This window comes from Lampetra planeri, chromosome 15 (genome assembly GCF_965212315.1).
Source record: "Lampetra planeri chromosome 15, kcLamPlan1.2.h2, whole genome shotgun sequence".
Classification (NCBI taxonomy): domain Eukaryota; kingdom Metazoa; phylum Chordata; class Hyperoartia; order Petromyzontiformes; family Petromyzontidae; genus Lampetra; species Lampetra planeri.
Window position 1 is genome coordinate 12,539,341 of NC_136121.1, and position 14,051 is coordinate 12,553,391.

At 43.4% G+C, this 14,051-nt stretch overlaps 1 protein-coding gene across 2 annotated transcripts in view; it reads right to left on the reverse strand.

Moving 5' to 3' along the window:
* ATP8A1 (ATPase phospholipid transporting 8A1) overlaps positions 1 to 14,051 on the reverse strand; it is a 115,755-nt gene that overhangs the window by 76,218 nt on the left and 25,486 nt on the right. For both annotated transcript variants that reach the window (XM_078601099.1, XM_078601100.1), the window contains 8 exons: positions 8,800 to 8,917; positions 6,744 to 6,843; positions 4,598 to 4,696; positions 3,922 to 3,970; positions 2,816 to 2,856; positions 2,141 to 2,214; positions 472 to 541; positions 186 to 313 (listed from right to left, as the gene is read on the reverse strand). In XM_078601099.1, coding sequence (XP_078457225.1) covers positions 186 to 313; positions 472 to 541; positions 2,141 to 2,214; positions 2,816 to 2,856; positions 3,922 to 3,970; positions 4,598 to 4,696; positions 6,744 to 6,843; positions 8,800 to 8,917 — 679 coding nt within the window. The remainder of the gene's footprint in view (positions 1 to 185; positions 314 to 471; positions 542 to 2,140; positions 2,215 to 2,815; positions 2,857 to 3,921; positions 3,971 to 4,597; positions 4,697 to 6,743; positions 6,844 to 8,799; positions 8,918 to 14,051) is intronic.

Here is a 14,051-nt window from a genome sequence, read left to right on the forward strand (position 1 = left end):
TTGCATGTACGTTGAACTTCTTTTGCACCGTACATAGCCAAGCATGCTAATCCGAGGTGCGGAGCTACACTGCATAACCACAAAATCCTCCGCGGTAGTTCAAACGCAGAATCAAATAAATGCATTTTCTAGAGGATAGAACCTCCAGCAATGGAGAAAGTGACACGTTATTCGAGGAGACCTACCCATGTCCCTGTAGTTGGATGTTCCCCGTGAAGTCGTAGAGGTGGCGATTCGGGGCCTCGCATTCAATGCGCCCGTCAATTGACAACAAGGAATCGCTGGTCTGCAGTCCAGCTGTCAGTGGCAGGCCCTGCGTGTGGTCGGTGTAAGGCAAGAAAAAATGTGCCGGTGAACAAAGGGTGAGTAAAGAAGACGGGAGTTAAATTGCAACAGCCGGGGGTCGATAAAAAAAAAATCATGGAACCAATCTACGAAAAGACAAAAGCTACTTTAAAACTTTGTTGTTACCTGCCGAATTTTCAGGTTCGTCTCACCGTCCAGGTTTGCGGTCTCGATGTAGCACATGGCCTGTGGTTCACTAAATAAAAACCAAAGCACAGAATGTCATCGTCGATTAGCAGACTAACCTGCATCAGAAACATTAAATAATATAGCTTCTTAACCAGCGAGAGATAATAAAGAGCGTAGGGTATATTATAGAAACGGAGCGATATTTGATTTTAATCGTGAAAGCTGACCCATGCTGCTGCTTGGTTGTGAGCATAATATACTTTAACATTGGATCTAAATCCCAATTCATCTTAACGTGGTTATGTAGTGGTGGTGCTGCTGCAATGCTCTTTATGGAACAAGCATCCAAAACAGAAGCTGCCACAATGAGAAAAAATGAGTGATTGCTCGCTGAATGGAAAGCAAAAGCCAAGTCTGAACAGAGACGTTGGGACTGGATTCTAAATTAAGTTACGCAATCTTATGGGTTTTTTTTCACTTTATACTTTTAAAATAAAATAAATATAATAATGTATTTCTTTTTGGTTACTTGGTTCAGCAATTATACATCAACACGTTACCAGATGACAAGCCCCGTGTGAGCTCTTTGAGTAGCGTATATATTTAACATTTACACTTCCTTTCGATACAACACTTTTAAATATATTTTTGTCAATATTAGAATAAGTTTATGTGTACATAAATATATTTCACATTTTTTTAAATCGTCATCTACCAGGGAAGTGTTTGGCCGTTAATAATTAGTCCTGTGAAGGATGTTTGTAATTCTTCAACTTAGCACACAGTGCACATTGCAGGCATGTAACAATCCACCCCACCCCAATGATCGAATGGATTACCAAAATTTGAGATCTCTGTTTGACAACAAAAACGCATGTATTCATGGTATCTTGTTTAAAACGTCTCATTTGAATTGCTTTACGTTTGTTCTGTCTCATTTATAGAGTTTCGTTTGCCCAATTGGCCTCAGGTTAAAATCCACCTACCATTTCCATAAATAATATGCAATCGATTCTCACAAGGCACATATTACGAACAAGACAATAATTTTTAATCGGAGCAATGTTACATGCCTAGCATCGCATCAAAGTGTACAGCGGAGCGCGTGCCACGCCGCAGTGAAATGGACCGTGATCGGCCAAGCTACGCTGCGTTCGTTCAGACAAGCACCGGCGTGGCCCAACATTCACCGCAATGACGAGCACAAAGATGAAAAAAGTGGATTCGCGTGTAAACAATAAGAAGTTTGAAGCAGTGGGGAAGGACAAAAAAAAAAAGCTCGTCGTCAAGAAAACCAAAGGGGGGACGGACAAGAGGAGAGCGGAAAGGGACAGACCTGGAGGACAACATGACCAGGTCTGCTGGCAATTTCTGCCCATTCGTGATTCTGAGAACGTCACCGACGCCAACCTCAAGGGGCCACGGGAAAGAGCGCACGGCAAGGGTGCAGAGAGAAAGAAGTCCGGGAAGGGACAACAAAGAGGGTAGAGGGATAGAGGGAGACGAAGGAAGGAGTTAGATGGTGAACCAAGGGAATAAATATAGTGAGAACCATAGCCAAGGTGGGAGGGGAGGGAGTAACTTCCAAGGGAGACGAGGAGGAGTAAGTTGGCACAGTTGTGTGCCCACAGCTAAGAGCTTCTCAAATCCGTCTCAGAGCCACTACCTGGATGCCAGAATCACAATGTCTGCTGGGAAATGCTCCTTGCTGTTTATCTTTACTACATCACCCACTGCCACCTGTAGGAGAGAATGGGTGAACAGCATCCACAGCTGGTGGCAACGTTAAACGATATCAATGCAGGTTTTGTAATTGGTCGGTAGGTTTCCGGAACGCGGCAATACTACGGAGCGCTCGAGACAACAGCGTCCAAGGACGATTATAACGTCAAGTAATTGTACAACAACAGCATTTATTCAATTACATCGCGTCATAACAAAACTTCTTTTAAAGACACATTTTCAGAAAGTAGCTCGGAGTAAAATGCATAGGAAAGCAATAATTTGATAATTATATATAGTGCATATATATTACAGCCCTTTGTAAATCCACTGCTGAATGAGGGCATCCGTATACCATGATGATGATAAGCAGGGGGTTGTTTGGCTACACCTTACCACGCTGGTCAGCGCGGGTTTGTGCAGAGGGAACAGCCCAGGTGCAGTTCAGATATCACGAACAACTGATGTGAGCGTGGCTGGGAATCAAACTTGAGGTTGTTAGGTTTGTAGCGCAGTGTGCTAACCATGGCACCACCGCTCACCCGATGTGTACATAAACAACCAATATTGGATAATCCAATTACCGCTGCTCGGGTGCACGAGATAAGCGGGCACTCACCTTCTCCCAGCTCACGGTATGCCAGTCTCCATTCTGCAACACTAAACCAAGGGTGGGTCATCAAAGGGGTTGGTGAAATAGACACGGTTAAGAAAGAAAAAAACAAGCAAGCGCACACGGAGATTACGCAACGCGTTCCACACACACACACACACACACATTCCACTTTGCAAATATTTTATTTGCAACAATAACGGCCAAGCTGGAGCCAAGCGCGGCGGGAAGCGGTGCGTTGTGTCAGCGCCGGGCTCTGATAGCGGCTCTGACAACAGGGAACGTCTCAGGCGGCAGGGCAGGGACACCGAACAGAGTCCGTTTGAGTCGTGTGTCCAACCTTTTGGGAAACCCTTCCATCAATGTGTCTGGTTTTCAAATCAAGTAAGTCCCTAAAGAGCAAACGCAACTTCATGCCCAAACTTAATTGATATTGGATCATTTTTAAGAGGGTTATCATGCCTACCTACCAATATCGGACAAATGGACAGAGCTCGTGGATAAATGCTGTCAATGTTACATGTAAAACGTCAACAAAGATGAAGCTTGGGCCCTTTAGAGCCAAGTGAAACTGGAAGAGTTACAGCCCACTGCTGGGCTATCCATGCGACACCACTACGGAAAATAACCGAGATGACCAACAACAGGATGCGTAGCACTACCTTTACCACACTTGGCTGCAAATTCAGGTCACAAGAGCTGTAACGGAAGCCAACAGTCCCTCCGAATGTAGATAAAATGTCATTATACTCGAGCCATTTCCAACAAGAATAATTTAATCTGTCAAGTTGCTGCAAGTTACTGGAAGAACCGAATAAATTAATAATCACAAGTCAATGGCATCCATTAACACCACTTGTGCTACTACCCTTGGGCAATGCAGCTGCTGACCGTATCACATTATCACACTTTAGGCTCCAGAAAAGACGAGTAAAAAATATAAAAATAACGGAGATCACCTAATCACTATGGAGGTCGAACTGAAGGAACATCAATTGCATTCAAGAGGAGACCAGGCCCCAAATTAACCTCCCGAGTTTTGCGATTGGATTTTGTACGTGTGTGTGTCAACCATTGGTGTCTCTTCAAACTATACAATCTGGCATTAGTACCTTGTGTCGTCTTCTTCTTATTGACTTCCCTGTCAGCCCGGTGTCTTTTCTGGGAAAAGGATAAGGCGTGACATTTCTCTGCAAAGTGTCAACCCTTAGGAGGCTCAAACAGAAAATAAAACGACGCGGCAATTTGTACACAAGTTGAACGCATGATCGGTGAGAGCATAACCGAGGGATTTCGTTGCTACCAAACCGAGACATTATTTAACATTCAGAACAGAAAATGGACATTTTTATGAGAAAAAACATATTCGTGTTAAAGGCAGCAAGAAGACTGGCTAAACTTGTGAAATTCTCACTTTACCTTATTTTTATTATGTAACTGTTACGCGACAACTGAAAATATAAACTGGAACAACAAGTGGACTAATGCCGCATCCCCACGACGACTCGACACGAGATCTGAGCCGCGCTTGAGCTGCCTCTTGAACAGCTCCGCCCTGACTCGGGTTTTGTCCCAACTCGCTGATCCATGGGTTCCATTACTCACCACCTCCATTACCCCCCTGCCTCTCCCTCTACTCTCCCCTTCCCTCTACGGTTGAAAGGAAGTGATCAGAGTTCATTTAACTTCCGCTATATCATATTTGCCCACTTGCCAGTTTTCTAACCCGGTCAAGTGGGCCGTTAAGATGCCCCGTGGGATCCCAGCATCGGTGGGGGTATAACTCACGTAGTCCTCAATGATCTCCTTGAGCGCGGCCACGACAAGGATGAAGATGAGAGGCATCAGAGTTGTGTAGCGCCCTGTCGGAGACACTTCTGGGATTTGCTGCTCAAAGCGCGGGAGGCAAAAAAAAGCGAGCGGCACAATTAGCATCGTCACAAAAGTGCCATTTCTCCAAGCAACGTCGACGGCGCTGCTAAAAGTGTAACAAGGGAGAGATAAAAAACTGGAAAATGTACGAGTCGGTAACATAGCGTTGCTTTGTGAGATAAGCACACACCGAGTGCTTTGGATGAGCCTAGTCGTCAGCGGAACACTCATCCGTCTTCATCCATCTTTATCTCTGGCTGCCTCGCTACGCTATTAAACCTGGCGGGATTGACCACGCCTGACCGATGCACAAGCATTTTGAATCTTTGCTGAGCACGCTATCACCACGAATGAGCTTTGCAAAACCCCTGGAATTTCCATTCGCCTTTTACCGGAGGCAGCTTTTGTGCTTTTCTGTTTTCTAACATTAGCCCTCATTTGGCTCGAGGCAAAATCCGTGCATTACCTTTGTGCGATGCCACGTGGCCCACACACGCGTAATCACTTTTCAATGTGTACCCCGTGCTCCAGTAAAATACAATCTAGAAAATGGACGCTCATAACTCTCCATACCAGACACCGACATGTATCGGCATCTTGCCATTTCGTTTTCTTGATTGCACACAATATTTACGATGCACGACTTGTTTGTTTGATTTTTTTTTTTAAACCCACCATATTCTTTAATTTGATGTGTGCATTTAAAATCACGAGTGTATTTTTGGACCCCAAGCAATGTCTTAATTGGCTTTCTATGTCATGAAATGGCTGGGGAATTTTAATTGAAAGTGCCGCTGAAAACTGATACTGTACTGTTTATCAATCATACTGTTGCAATGGCAAACAAGATCCATTAATTACAACTAAATAATTCACAAAATATCAACATGCCAACTCTGAATTTCAATTAATAAACATAAATGTCAACAAGCCACTCACGGCTCACACTGCATTTGTACAGATTGAAGTTTCAGGAGGGCCTCTAAATAATTGTGAGTGTCATCAGCATTTGCTGGCAACAGCAACTAATGAATAACACTTTGAAGGGCAGGGCAATGTAAATAACACGAGAAAAAAAAGCAATATTTAAAATTCCAGAATAGGGGGGGGGGGGAGGTATCGTTACGCAAACCCTGCAAAATAATAGAGGCCCTCCCTTCGCTGTTCGGACCAAGTGAGAAATCCACTTAAAATGTAAAGTCTCTTATCAGGAGGGGTCTGGGTTAAAAGACAAACACGGGAAATAAAGACAAATGCACAAACATGAAAGGTTAAACAATGGATGAAATATCGATGTTGATAGAGGGGAAAACAAACATCTAATCATGAATAATTCTATGGACAAACTGGTCTCGCACAACATGAAAACGAAATTGTCACCACTGGCTCAGGGCTTGCAACGGAGATAAGCGCCGCCAACGCTCCTGGACATCTGTGCAAAAGAGCTTCATAGCTCATCGGGTTTATCCAGAATAAGGATTCTCATTCTGAAATGATCGTATGAATACAAACTCGTTTAGCATTGTTGTAGTGCATCGAGGGGCTCAGTCCAACTTTGGTAGAAGTGCGTGTAAAGCCAGTGTTTTCACTTGAGGATAAAATTGTAAACAGTCGATGCATTTTTTTCGTTCCACGGAGACACAGGACACTTAGGAATTATGAATTCCGCAACTGGCTTAGGACGACCAGTGGAAGTGGCACCCAATGCACGTGCGATCAGGGATAAAATTTAGGACCCGATTAAGTTGTTGGCAATTGTCCTCTCTGGCAAGACAAGTATCCCTTTCGACAAAAACCTGCCAATGGCTCCATTAAAGTGGGCCAAATTGCCAAGGAAACGCGTTTCTGCCTTCAACTTTATTGCAACCATTACGTGTGTACAGCTGCAACCACAGCACGACCTGTCACGTGTGTAAACAGGTCTCCGTCCGCAACCAACAGACGCGCGCAGGACAGCGTACAGCCGTAACCTCACTCTTGCCCCTAACCCAGAGTTAGTACACAATTCATCAATTTTCCGCCACCTGAGCTGCAGTGAAAATGTGAGTTGCGTCACCCTCACCTGCAGGAGGGCAATGAAGAGAAAGAAGAGGTTGGCAGCGCGGCTGAACTGCTCGTACAAGAAGCGTGGCAGGAAGGTCAGAGCGTTGTACTTGGCCGTGCTGTGGAAGCAAGACCACACATTTGAATGTACAGTATGGACGTACACTGAACTTCTTTCGCACACTACGTAGCCAACCGTGCTAATCGTTTTTTTGTTCGGCCCTCTGTCAACCTTCTGCTGGATAACAGCCTCCCCATGTCCTGTCAGTCAACATGGAGATTGTCTGACCCCACGCTGGTCAGTGCGGATTAGCAACGGCAGGGGCCACACAGGTGGGAGCACAGAAGTGCAGTGCAGCAGTATGGGGCCATCCATAAATGACGTCACGCGATTTTGAACGATTTTTAACCCCCCCCCCCCCCCCATCGTCACACGGCGTCACAAAAAGTCAGACCTCTCCTCAAATATAACGTCACAAAGCTCTGCCACCCCCCCCCCCCCAAAAAATATAAAACATGCTTGAAATCGCTTTAAACTATTGTCATTGTAGTGCGTATTTAATGTGCCGCTGCATTCTGATGTTGTAGGAGAAAACATTTATTAAAAAGTCAATTAAAATTAAGTAGAACGTGTTGTCTATATTTATTTAAAGTTGCGCATTTTTACGTGACGTCACATTTCTCAAATCTCCCCCCCCCCCCCTCGTCACACATCGTCACAAATGTCTGACCCCCCCCCCAGGTGCGTGACGTCATTTATGGACGGCCCCTATTACTCTTGGGGAAGTTGGACCAGTTCAGACATCACTCACCACTGATGTTCGCTGTGGCCAGGAATTGAACCATGGTACATTCCATGATTAATCGTTGTGCACGCATTACTCTAGTTTTCCATAATATCATGTCCAGGACTGCATCAACAATATTCAACAATGCTTCAAAACATTTCTCTGCATTCACTTCATACCAGAGACGTATGCAACCACCTCTTCATATGAAGTAGTGAAATGTATTGAATAAATCAATACTTCATTATACTACTGCTCTATATGAGCGAGAAGTCAAACAAAAGAATGAAACGAGCAACTAAATATATTTTTTATTTAAAGCTTTCGTGACTGCAGGGATTCATATTCTTGGTTATTTCGGTAAAGTCACGTAGAAGGGAAATAATAAAATAATAAAAATATAAATATAAAACATAAAACAAATAAAAAAAATATTTTTTTTTTATTTCCCTTCTACGTGACTTTACCGAAAGAACCAAGAATATGAACTACATATATGTGTGATCGTTTTTCGTATTGGGTTCTGTCAAAGTAATGAGAACCCGCAATGTCAAATGCATTAGCATTTAAAGTGTGTAATATGTATGCAAAACTTATACGACGTAAAAAAAAAATGTATGCACACTTAAGATTACAATTTCATAAGACACAATTATTATAGTTGAATGTTATTGGCATTGTGTCAGTGTGAGGTTTTTCATTTAAAGTCATGTAACAAGAAATACTCTTTCAATCCAAAAAGTTACCGTCGCTTAAAAATATATTTGTATCAGTGGCAGTCCAACATTACGTTCACTGCAAGCTATAGCTGCCCATATATACATGTAAAAACATGTAAGATTCAACAAATTATTCCACAGTTGTATTCTAAAATAGTGTGACCCCTGACAAGAGGTTAATGTAATTTCCTCTTGTGGCTTGGGGCCACCATCACAGATGACCACCCAACACTTCTTTGAGCAGGGAAGACGCTTCCGACATCCTGACTCTTAAAGAAACATCACGACAGAGTAGCAGTGACAGGACGAAATACGTTCGTGATTTCATCCACCGCAGAGTCGAAGTGATGACACCGTCTCATGTGCAGGAGCTAGACGGATTGTGGCACCGCACGATCATGAGAGATGGCAGCAGCCTATGGAGGCCTTAACCCAGCAATGGATAGATCATGGCTGATGATGATGATGGCGATGGCAATATAGCAATCATACGGCACGGTACAACTTTGGAGTCACGATTGCAGGTCAAAAGTGAAGGGACAGAAGCAGTGTGAATCTCCCTGCTCACCTGACGCGGTTATTGCAGAAGCGCTGCTCCTGTGGCCGATTGATGACCACCACGCGGAAATCCTGCTGGTCCGCCATGGACGTCGCCGCCGACATTTCCTCGTCAGGACGAGAGTAGCCTGCGCGCGCACACACACACACACGACAACCATCCTCGGCTCATTCCCTTAGACTGTTGGGACAAGTGCCGAGTCTTCCCGCTTACTCCTCTTCCGTTAGTTTACACATGGCGGCTGACGACGAGGCTGGACGAATTTTCTTCCGCTCCTTATTTTCTCTGGTCATGGCGACCCCTTTCCGCAGACCTATGTTTGTTCTAAGTCCTCCTCGTTGATGTCATCAGGCCACCTCCTGCGTGGACTGCCTCTAACTTGTCGCTCTCTCCACGCGGCAGTGCAAGGACATGATGCTAACTTGTCGGCCTCCATTTCATGACGTGTCAAAACTAAAGAAGACCGCTTCTTTTGTATCTTTTGCAGCAAAGTCTCCTTCTGGATTACCTTTTTGTTTATGCTCACATTGCTTTGTTTTTGCGCCCTCGATACTCTCAGGAAACCATAATGTGTGCTTGCTATTAGAGATTATTTATTACGGCCTGAACAGCGAGTGGAGTGGTCAGGCCAGCATCACACGTGCCCGGCTGCTTTTATATCTACAGTGCTCATCTCGAAATGGCACCAGATCATGTACTCGACTTTGGCTGAGTCGACCTCGGGGAGACCCAAATCAGGTAAATATTGCAATTTCCATCGAATGTTATCCAGTATAGCCAGGTACTCGAACGCAGTTCACCTGGACGATCGCGTACTGCACCAAACCAAGATACAACTGCACATACGTGTACGGATTCACACGCAACACGCATGCCCGCACACACAGCGCAGCGATGGTTTAACATTTAAACATCTGTAAGATCTTCAAACACTTTACATGTTATACTATACAGGCTTGCAGACTTGAAGCGAGACTAAAATAGGCTTGTTTCACTGCACTGCATTAAAACAAAGTCACAAACAACTGCATGAATATCAGAGCTGCTGGAGTGACATGGGTAAAACAGTGTGGCGCAATGCCCACGGATGTAATCAATAATTGAACAAGCAAAGCGTGAATGAGCATACAGGAGTATATCTGTCAGAGGTGGGACAAAGTCATTGTTATGCAAGTCCAAGTCGAGTCGCAAGTCATCAAATTCATGACTCGAGTCTGACTCGAGTCCAAGTCACATGACTCGAGTCCACATCTCATAGGTGGGACAAAGTCATTGTTATGCAAGTCCAAGTCGAGTCGCAAGTCATCAAATTCATGACTCGAGTCTGACTCGAGTCCAAGTCACATGACTCGAGTCCACATCTCATAGGTGGGACAAAGTCATTGTTATGCAAGTCCAAGTCGAGTCGCAAGTCATCAAATTCATGACTCGAGTCTGACTCGAGTCCAAGTCACATGACTCGAGTCCACATCTCAGAGGTGGGACAAAGTCATTGTTATGCAAGTCCAAGTCGAGTCGCAAGTCATCAAATTCATGACTCGAGTCTGACTCGAGTCCAAGTCACATGACTCGAGTCCACATCTCAGAGGTGGGACAAAGTCATTGTTATGCAAGTCCAAGTCGAGTCGCAAGTCATCAAATTCATGACTCGAGTCTGACTCGAGTCCAAGTCACATGACTCGAGTCCACATCTCATAGGTGGGACAAAGTCATTGTTATGCAAGTCCAAGTCGAGTCGCAAGTCATCAAATTCATGACTCGAGTCTGACTCGAGTCCAAGTCACATGACTCGAGTCCACATCTCAGAGGTGGGACAAAGTCATTGTTATGCAAGTCCAAGTCGAGTCGCAAGTCATCAAATTCATGACTCGAGTCTGACTCGAGTCCAAGTCACATGACTCGAGTCCACATCTCAGAGGTGGGACAAAGTCATTGTTATGCAAGTCCAAGTCGAGTCGCAAGTCATCAAATTCATGACTCGAGTCTGACTCGAGTCCAAGTCACATGACTCGAGTCCACATCTCATAGGTGGGACAAAGTCATTGTTATGCAAGTCCAAGTCGAGTCGCAAGTCATCAAATTCATGACTCGAGTCTGACTCGAGTCCAAGTCACATGACTCGAGTCCACATCTCATAGGTGGGACAAAGTCATTGTTATGCAAGTCCAAGTCGAGTCGCAAGTCATCAAATTCATGACTCGAGTCTGACTCGAGTCCAAGTCACATGACTCGAGTCCACATCTCAGAGGTGGGACAAAGTCATTGTTATGCAAGTCCAAGTCGAGTCGCAAGTCATCAAATTCATGACTCGAGTCTGACTCGAGTCCAAGTCACATGACTCGAGTCCACATCTCAGAGGTGGGACAAAGTCATTGTTATGCAAGTCCAAGTCGAGTCGCAAGTCATCAAATTCATGACTCGAGTCTGACTCGAGTCCAAGTCACATGACTCGAGTCCACATCTCATAGGTGGGACAAAGTCATTGTTATGCAAGTCCAAGTCGAGTCGCAAGTCATCAAATTCATGACTCGAGTCTGACTCGAGTCCAAGTCACATGACTCGAGTCCACATCTCATAGGTGGGACAAAGTCATTGTTATGCAAGTCCAAGTCGAGTCGCAAGTCATCAAATTCATGACTCGAGTCTGACTCGAGTCCAAGTCACATGACTCGAGTCCACACCTCTGATATCTGTCCATCTCACACACAGATGTAACTCAAGAGGAGTGAGGTATTGAATCGGCCACTGGTTTTAGGGTCACCAGAAGGCCACTTACGATAATACTGCCTCAAAGGGAATGATTTGGACTCGATATGAATAGGTTTTCCCCTATTTTCTGGCAACAAAACAAGTGTTAAGATGTTAAAACACGAAACTGAAACCTTTTGCAAGGAATCATATCTGCATTAACCACAGATTTATTGTGGTGAAAATACAAAAAAAAACATGTTCCGACAGTTTCGATTTAAAGCTTTCGTGACTGCAGGGATTCATCTTCTTGGTTCTTTCGGTAAAGTCACGTAGAAGGGAAGTAATAAAATAATAAAAATAAAACATAATAAAATGAAATAATTGTGAGAATTATTTCATTTTATTATGTTTTATTTTTATTATTACGTGACTTTACCGAAAGAACCAAGAAGATGTTCCGACAGTATATGCATTGTCTTTGGAACTGATTGGTCCACACCAGAGACAGCTTTCTTTAGAGCCTAGTCTCAAACAGTGTTAGACCAGAGGACGCCAAAAGGCGAACAGCACAAAGACAATGCCACTATCAGCAGATTGAGAACTCGGGGAGAGCAGCTACATCATGTGTGTTAACATATTTGCCAGTATTCTTCGTTTTATAAAATAATAAAAATATAAAACAATACAATTCTCACGACGTTTCAACTGCAACACAAGCAATCATCATCAGGTGTGAAAAACATAGCAAGAAATTTTGAAAAAAGTGGCGTTTTTTTCTTAAGTTAGCACCACGGACAGCGATTTTGGCAGCTGTTCAGATTGACGAGTCCATCTATGTTCGGAAAAGAGGAGGGGGGAGAGGAAGAGAATGGAATGCGGTCTGAAAGTCACCGTAAGCGTGAACACAATCAATTAAGACTCGAAATGGTTTATCAAATCCTTCCAATGATTGCTAAGCCTGAATCCATATTCTCGGTTGAAATTATCTCTGTGTTTTATTTTTATTATTTTATTAATTCCCTTCTACGTGACTTTACCGAAAGAACCAAGAAGATGAATCCCTGCAGTCACGAAAGCTTTAAATCGAAATCTTAACATCTGTTTTGTTGCCAGAAAAAAGGGGAAAACCTATTATCATATTTTGGTACTGGCAAAGGAGGTCCCATGATGTCGCTGCTCACCCTGAGCTCTCATTACTCTAATAGTGGAATTGTCTTTGTGCTGTACGCCTTTTGGCGTCCTCTGGTCTAACACTGTTTGAGACTCGGCTCTAAAGAAAGCTGTCTCTGGTGTGGACTAATCAGTTTCAAAGACAACGCATATATTATCAGAGTATGTTTTTTTTGCATTCGGACCACAAGTATTGTAGTTAATGCAGACATGATTCCTTGTAAAAGGTTTGAGTTTGGTGTTTTAACATCTTAACACCTGTTTTGTTGCCAAAAAAAAGGGGAAAACCTATTCTTATATTTTGGCACTGGCAAAGGAGGTCCCATGATGATTTGGACTGTCTATTTTACCCTGAATTTGGGCTGACCAGAAATATCAATACCATGTGAAAGCCTCTGCGGAACTCACTTGATAACCTCAACTCGAGATGTTCTGGGGAAAAAACCTGGCCAATCTGAGTCGAGTCGATCCTAGTTCACTGTCCACTGGAATGAGGTACGAGTTTCATAATTCACGAATCCACTTCAAGAACTGGCATACGACTGCAGTTTATTTTTGTATAGTTAATTATTAATAAGCCTATAATTTGACATGAATCCCTGAAGGATACGCATTAATATGATTATTGTTTTTGTTCCAACAACTTCAAAAATATGTGTCATTGCAGCAGCATGTTCTTGATATACTGGAGTGGCCAATAAATTTAATCAACGTGAAGAGCTGCAAGATACAAAATTAAGTGGTCGTTTATATAAGTTGTAAGTGGCACTGAGCCAGAAGAATGAGAAAAAAAACGAGAATAGAAATGAAAGATAATAAATTTCATAAAATGTATTGATAATTTATGCTGCGCTGACCCAATCTGTCTGTGACGTGCAGTAAAATCACAGACCAGGGCAGACCTGGCATGGCTTGTGCTCTGCGTTATTGCTTCTCTAAATCAAAAACTGTGTACATTTAGCACTGCAAAGCCCCATCCTTCTGATGCTGGCAGTGGGTTAAGAAAAAAATCACAGCTGGAAATTTTTGTAACCAACACACAGAAGCCGATGTACCCAAACAGCACCAGTAAAGCTTACCGGCAGAAATCCCACAAACGTGCAAACGTAATTTGTAAACGTAAATAAATCTCACAATAATCACTTTCCTGTTATACAAGACTAAAATAACTTCTGTACCTTCAACAGCTCATCCAAATACAGTATAGATCAAGCAAGCTGTTGAATAAAGTATGTGACAAGTATGCACAGGCCATTGTTTTTTTACCAAAACATCATTAAAAATTCATAATAAAGGTTTTTGGGTTAGATCGCGATGGCCGGGGTTTTGTGCATTGAACACCAAAGAAATATTAAATGATCTCAACCACAACTGTTGGCAGTGGCAGAACATGCTTGCCA